General features: G+C 35.2%; 1 protein-coding gene across 6 annotated transcripts in view; it reads left to right on the forward strand.

Annotated features, from left to right (window-relative positions):
- Window positions 1–6959, forward strand: part of LOC137619669 (uro-adherence factor A-like) — a 73484-nt gene extending 66525 nt beyond the window's left edge. For all 6 annotated transcript variants that reach the window (XM_068349915.1, XM_068349912.1, XM_068349911.1 and 3 more), the window contains 4 exons: window positions 875–1054; window positions 4253–4345; window positions 4734–4877; window positions 5014–6959. In XM_068349915.1, the coding sequence (XP_068206016.1) occupies window positions 875–1054; window positions 4253–4345; window positions 4734–4877; window positions 5014–5094 (498 nt within the window). In that variant the 3' untranslated portion in view covers window positions 5095–6959. The remainder of the gene's footprint in view (window positions 1–874; window positions 1055–4252; window positions 4346–4733; window positions 4878–5013) is intronic.
- Window positions 6960–7752: the final 793 nt, after the last annotated feature.

Genomic DNA, 7752 nt, shown 5'->3' on the forward strand with positions numbered 1-7752 from the left:
TCTTTATAACTAAAGAAGTATCTCCCGACCTCCCTAAACGAGGGAGAAAATGGTGGAATTTATGCCAACTCATTGATTATCATGCAGGTAAATAATTCCATACTGATATCCCCATCAAGGAAGGGTTTCATGTACAGCATCCATGTACAGCTCAACCCCTATCGGTATTTTCATCCCTATGAAAGACAGTTAGGAGGTTGTTGGAGTTACTGCTTAGCTCCCATGCAGGACCAAGTGGGTGACACTTCCAGGAAAGAAAATGAGGCATCCAGTTTGGTTCTAAGGGGACTTCCAACCCACCAAGCAATGTGTCTCCCTGATTAAAGGATAAGGGTTTGAATATTGTGTGGGAAAAAATCTCAAATTTTGGAAAGTAATTTGTATTTTTCCTAGCTATACAAATCTGAGACCTTTAATCTAACTTTACTCCTCAACCACCCCTCTCAGTCATAAGCCGAAAGGTCAAAAGTGAAACTATTCCTGCTGGGAAAGGGTGTTGGGTTCCTCCCCCACACTCTTCACCTGCTGGTTAACCACTCGCAAACCAAATTTTACAACTGCCTCGAGTTACTCGAGCTAACGTTGAATCAATCTCCCCAATTAAAGGACTTTGGTTTCTATAGCTAGGAAAAATACAAATTGCTTTAAAAAAATTTATGTTATTTAGAATATTGCTAAAGGTCTTTTTGATTATATATACTATATACATATATATACTAATATTACTTTTATATAATCCCAATGTTGTTGAAATTACATCTTATATTTAATACTCTGAATATTGATCTTTGCTATGTATGGAATTCATAGTGTTACTTTAAAAGTTGGATCATTGTACAAACTGATATAATCTTCATAAATTCTTTTTCAACAGCTTTTGACTCCTGAGGAATATGAAAAACACTTGAACAAATCCGTCAAGCAAGCAGAAGGCGCAATGCAAAATGTTTTCCATTGCAAGACTCCAGACTGTTTAGGGTTTTGTCAATTCGAAGATAACGTCAACTTGTTCCTGTGTGATGTGTGTAAACGTACTAACTGCCTCACATGTCAGGTACAGTTATTATTGTATTTGGAAATCTGAATAGCCATATAGATTAAGTTATTATTTCTACGAGCCTTCCCTGTTATACATATTGCTTCTCTCTCAAAGTTGATTATTTAAAATGTCTATGGTACCCTGAAACTAAATTTTCCCCTTTGTAATTTCCCTGACCTTCTATTGTAGTATTGGGAGCATAGTACAGTTATGGCAATACTACCTAATGGGTAAGTCCTATCCATTTGTCATTCAGTTTTCTTGTCATCAGGTTAGAGAGCACAGCTCTACCAGTGCTCCAGATTGTGGTTTCGTGTTTTAGGAAGCTTTATAGAAATTTATTATCAATTATAGATTAATAGGGGATGTCTTCTTGCGAGGATTTTTTAGTAGATTTATTCCTGGGCGATAATGATCCTCGTTCTCTGTCACGTGCCATGGGGAAAAGTGTATTTTGAATGACCACTGTAAAGAATATAGTTCACACTCAGTTTCTCTTATGAAGGACTATCTTCAGTTTGTAGCTGTTCATGTAAAAGATGCAAGTCTTGAAAGAAAATTGTCTTAAGGTTTAGGAGAAAAGCTATAGAAGGTTATGTTAGTTGATTACTTTGGAAGTGAGGTTGCTGATGTCACTCAAGCTATTACCAAACTTGTGGGTATTGATAGTAATGAGCTTCATTAGCTTTTTATGGCTTTTGCTGTTTCTGCACGTTTGAAAGGCCAGTTAGCCATCGGGTAAAGACTGTGACATGTTTGCAATGAAAGAGAACTGCAGGCTTCCACTATACGTAGCTCCAAATGTGAATTCTCAGGCAGTGGCAAGAGATGCCTGGAACCTGAACTAGAACAGATGGCCCTCAATGTATCTGTTTCCTCCAACTATTATGATTTTGAAGGCTTTGAATATCGTTCAACACTTATCAGAGATAACTGTTCTTGTAGCTCTACAATGGCCAAACACCCCGTGTTTCCACTGTTTCAGGATCTGAGACCAAGATTATACTCTTTACCGTCAGCACGAGTTTAGGTAGTCGGAATATCTTTGCTTCCTCTATGACTTTGAACCTTCACTCTTGGATTTATTCTGTACATATAAAAGGGAATTTTTAATGTGAGATATTTGAATACTGTATTAGATTTTTGCTCTGCAACGGCCATCCCTAGCAACTCCTTCAGTATCATGGTCTCTTGATAGAATGCTTGAGTTTTTGGGAAAATTAGATCATTCTACCATTTCCTTGAATTAGTTACTCCAGGAGGCTATTATCTTGATAGCATTAGCCTTGTGAGGAAGAGTCAGCGAGCTTTCAGTATTATGTAGACTGTAGAGAACAGGAGTTTATCTCCATCACTCCTGGCTGTCCCGATTATGACTCTGGGTCTCCTGTTTTTGGCCTGTGGATGGTAACCTCTATGTGGTGTCTATCTTACAATTATATGTGTGGAGATCCATTCTTCAGAAGGCAGTCCATTTCAAGGGCTATTTATATTCTAATTATTGTACCTCCCTTATCAAAAAGGCTGATCCTCTCCAACACTAAAACCCACCAGGTGAGAGAAATTGCTTCCTCATTAGCATTTTCGGTTATATGCAATTTCAGGACATCCAGAGCTTTATGGATTGATCTGAGCATAGGGTGTTTATAAGACACTAAGTGAAACAAATACAAGTGGTTCAACATGTGTGTGTGGTACTTGGCTAGTGCATGGCACCAATGAGGGAAAATAGTCTAGAAGAGGGTCCCCCTGTCAACCAGATCCCTTAGTAGCATCACAATAGTAAGAGCTCTTTCTCAGGGGATTTCCCTTATGAGATGACTATCTGACTTGTTAGTTTTTAACAAAGGAAAACCACATTTTTAGAGGTGGGGTGTCATCTCCAACACCTTCCCTCCTCACTAGTCTCAAGTAGGGAAAGAAAATCTTACTCAAAATATGGAAGAAGGTGGGTGGGTGCAAACAAAGCACCCAGGTAATATTGTCTCCATTATAAGTATTGGTTCCTGCTAATGGCATGCTCTCATCTAAACCCCTTTTATTAATCGTAGCTTCTGTAACACTTACACACTTTGAGTACTTTATGAGACCCATAGTCCCATCTCAAGCCCCATGGAACAACTAATAGAATCATTGCAGAAATACCTCTGCATATATGATATGACTATTTGGGGCTACTGCAATGCAACAGTGTTTATGCATAACCACAGTCTTGTCATTAAATGCTGCCAAAATGTATGTGTAGAGGCTATATTTATTACAAATTTAAAAAACCCCCCCTTTCTCTCTCTCTCTAATGAGGATTGACCATATAGATCTGCCAGAGAACCCTGCCTTCTTTGGGTGGGAAGTAATTCTTTAAATTTGTTGCACACAATTCAAAAGTCTCAAGAGAAGCATATCGTTCTACCTTTCTCATGTGTCTGTAGCATTGTGTGTATTGAATAGTTCTGCTGCTAGTATATACCATGCCCTAACACTTTTACCACATCTGATGCATTTCTTGAAAACTGATTTCTTTTACTGAGGCTGATGCAGTTGACTGTAGATTTAATCCTCATCACGGCCATTCACTGAAATGAAGAGAAGGAACTGAATGTAATACAGTATTCTTCCCAAATTTCAAAATCTGGAGTCTAGTGAAGAGGTTCTTTTAATAACCTTTTAAAGCAGAATTTTGATAATCTATGTCTTCAAGAAGGCTTTGGGTATCAAATATCAGTCCAACTTAACTCATGAAAAGTTGTAATGATCTACAGAAGGGAGTTGGAGAAGTTCAGTGTCTTTCACAGGCAATATTTATAAGGAATGAGAAATTTATATTTTTGAAAATTTAATGAAATTCAGTCAAATTGAATTTGTTTTAAGTAACATATTTGAGATACTGTATCTTTGTCTTTCAGTATGTAAATGTTTTAGTTATATCAATATGTTAGAACTTAAATGTCTTGGAAAAAATATAAGAATGATAATTTGTGATAGTTTTTTATTCCTTTCATATTTATTATAAAAGACCAGAGGTATTTAAGAATTAATTGGAATTAAATACCATCATATTTCAGTATTCTTGTTATTGGTTAAAGTGAGTTTTTATTTTTAGAATAGGAACGGTAGTATTACTGTAAACAGAACTTTACTGCTTCAAAGTTACATTCTTGAGTTGCTGGTTTGATTACCTTTGGTAAATCTAAAACATTTTGACTATTCCACTAGGCTCAGCACGAGGGGAAGTCGTGTCAGTCCTATCAAGATGAATTGGCTTGGAAGGTAGATGAAGCTGCCATGAAAACAAAGAAGTTCTTTGACGTAAGTAGTTATTTTTTTGTTTTTTTCTTAAGTTATTATACTGTCATGATTTATGTTTATTCAAAAGTAGAGTATTAATTTTATGTAATGTGAAGTATAAAGATTGTTTGAATGTGTATACTGTACTTATGTTTGATTCTTCATACAGTACTACTTTATAAGTATCTGCTTAGGTTAATGTCTTGTCTAAACAATGAGAAATACTGAAATACCAGTGAATTACAATAAGAATTCTACTAACCAAACTTAAGTAATTAAAATTAATAGGAACTTAATCTTATTTGCTTAAACATGTAGTAAAAGCAAATTACGTGTTCCTGTTATAATTACAGTTGCTATAAGTGAATTTGTTTCAACCCAAGAAAAATGTCAAATATTTTCTTTGCAGGATATGATTCGCAGGGGAGATGGTTTACCTTGCCCTAAATGTTCAGTGATGCTCGTTAGGAAATGGGGGTGCGATTGGATGCGTTGTCCTATGTGTCGAACAGAGATTTGTTGGGTTACAAGAGGGCCAAGATGGGGACCTGGGGTGAGTATCATGAATTTTGAATGCATCATTACTTTTCAAGTTCAAAATACAAGCATCTTTTATATACCACTGTAATCTTGCAATTTGTAAAAAGCTTCACATATGAATTGAAAATGACACATGTTTTATTTTTCAGGGTCAAGGTGATAACTCTGGAGGGTGTAAATGTGGTGTTCGGGGTCGGAAATGTCATCCTAAATGTACCTACTGCCATTGACGAAAATTTTCACCAGACATAGTCTGGTTGATTAAAATAATTACCAATATCAAATTATACAGTTTTCAAATTAAAGTGCTGTATGCAACTAGTCTTGTTGGGATCTTGTTGCTGAATCTTAGCTTTCACTCATTTCATTGTTCACACAGAATGAGATTAAGCCTGTGATGCCAGATCTACCAAAGTATGATATAATTTACTTCTAAGAAAAATTAATTACAGAATAGAGCACACAGGTACAGTATGAGGGGAATTGCTAACCTGATGGTTATTCTGTAAAAAATGAAAAATGCTGATTTCAAAGCTAGTAAGAAGTGAATGAGACTTATTTGATAAATTATTGACCAAAAGTCTTGAATGGAAATTGATATGTCTTGTCTAGACAAAAGAGTCTACTAGATATACTTATAATGTGTGGCTCTTGATTTTAAAGAGAATATTTTTCAATAGATTGGATGTGAAAATATCCGCTACAACAATTTAAAAAGATAAAACAAGGAAAATGGAAGTGACAAATCTTTTTTTTATCTAAGAAACTTAATTGAAAGTTCAGTATGGAACTAATATGTATAAGGAAAAGAAAAAGGGGATAATTATTAATACAAACATTCAAAATTGAAAGATCACAGTGAAGGTAGCAAATACTCACAGGCAGAAATTTTTTTTTTAATTTCAATTGGTTTGTGATCGTTTATTTGAATTCTTGAGTTCTAAAGACACATTATTTTCATCTAGTCTTGATATTTTCTAGTCATCAGATGGTGACGGGTAATATGTGATAAGGCAATGTACTGTATCTGCTTCAGTTATATAAAGGAAAACACCAGAGAATGTAAATTTAGCACAGTTTGTTGTATATGACAGTCATTAAACTCTGTGTTTTTTATGTAAATACTGCATACTGCAAAAGACAGGGAGAGACATTGTTCTGTGGTTCTCTATGTAATGTACTGGACAGTGTTTTGAGGCAAATTCAGTAATACTCTCCAAGATTTGGAAAGTAACCATTGTTGGTGCTTTTAGAGAAATGCATCCGAATATATTTATGTGGCCATATTTCAATTTTAAGTATTTGACCATTTGTATGAAGCTTCTTGGAAGTTTTTCATCCCTTATAAATGATTGTACATAGCAGTGGTTTTGATAGAAACATTACATCATTTTTTACGTTTTTACTTTTGCACTTGATTCCTTTAAAAGCCTCTTGTAAATTCCTTCTCTTAGATGGTAATGATTTTATTTGAGTTTAAATATGCACTGTATATATATGAGGTAAATTTATACGTGTGTTGGAAACTAATTTTAATGCCATATTAAGCTAAATATTGTCTGCATTGAATGCTCTACTAAATATTATGGTGTTAATGATTTGTGTGTAAACTTACTTAACCTGTGATAGTAGTGAATTGGTAGCTCATGTGTAAGAATTATTAGCATTATTTAGCAAATGTATTAAGTAACTTGATGCAGAATCAATTGATGAGGAGTCATGTTGTGGGTTATAGATGGTTTTATTTTTCAGCCATTCTCTCTCATTACACTTATGAATTTAAGATGTTTTAACGTTGATTTGGCAAGAGTTCCATGAAATTGCTCTGTAAGGTGTGATAGTAAATAATAACTTGAATTCAAAGAGCTTGAGATTCAATATTGCAGTTTAGCTTATTTGTAGTTTTAGTTTATCACATGAACTTTTGTCAGCATCTAAAGCAATCTGAGGTTTTCTTTGGACTAACTAATAGTGCATTTGCCTTTTTTTTAATAAGCTATGTGTCTTATGCAGTTCCAACACATCTTTTGTGCTTTGCACCAAAAGAATGTGGTAACTCAGTTATAATGGGTGATAATACTGTGGTGCTAAATAGACTTCCATTATTTATACTCAAAATGTTTTATTCAACCACCTTTTTAGGGGTTCTGTGAGCTCCTCTAACATTATAAGCAAGGTACTTGATTTTATTGCATCATCACCATGCACTGAGTAATGAACTCAATCTTTTTAATGTAATAAAAATGTAAAATGACTTTTGCACCAATGTACAGTGACTTTTACAGAATGACATCCTGGGCTAGGATCAATCTGCCGCCATGCGAATGCTAGGCAAATACTTTACCGTATACAAGCGAGGAGGCTGACTTCTCTTGTTTTGAAGTGCGTTCGTTGTAGATGTTGTTACAAACAGCTGTTCATTATATGTCAAAGCATTACAGTATTGCAATAAAGCATGTTTTGGGGCTTACTAGGACATTATAATTAAAATTTCACTATTGTATTTTTTCAAATATTAAAAATACGGGACGAAAGGCATCCCGGGGAGAATCATAGGAGACATGATACAATTGTCGTAAATATGGGAAAATCGCCCTCAAATATGGGACGTCTGACCCTGGCTCTGAACAGCCTCACAGACCCTAAAGTCTCAAATTCCTCACTTTGTGAAAATCAAACTTTTCGAGAATGTTAGGTGACTGGGCTCATCGTGACAATTCATGGCTACAGTCTGACTGGATATTTTTTACCTTGATCACCAAGTAGGAATACACCTGTAACTTTATCTCGACATCAGGAAATTAATTAACAACCTATTTGGCAACCAATAGTTAAGGAGCTGTGCAGTGCATTAGGTCAGGGGTAGAAGGTAGTTTGTTGGGACAGGC

This window comes from Palaemon carinicauda, chromosome 26 (assembly GCF_036898095.1).
Source record: "Palaemon carinicauda isolate YSFRI2023 chromosome 26, ASM3689809v2, whole genome shotgun sequence".
Lineage (NCBI taxonomy): Eukaryota > Metazoa > Arthropoda > Malacostraca > Decapoda > Palaemonidae > Palaemon > Palaemon carinicauda.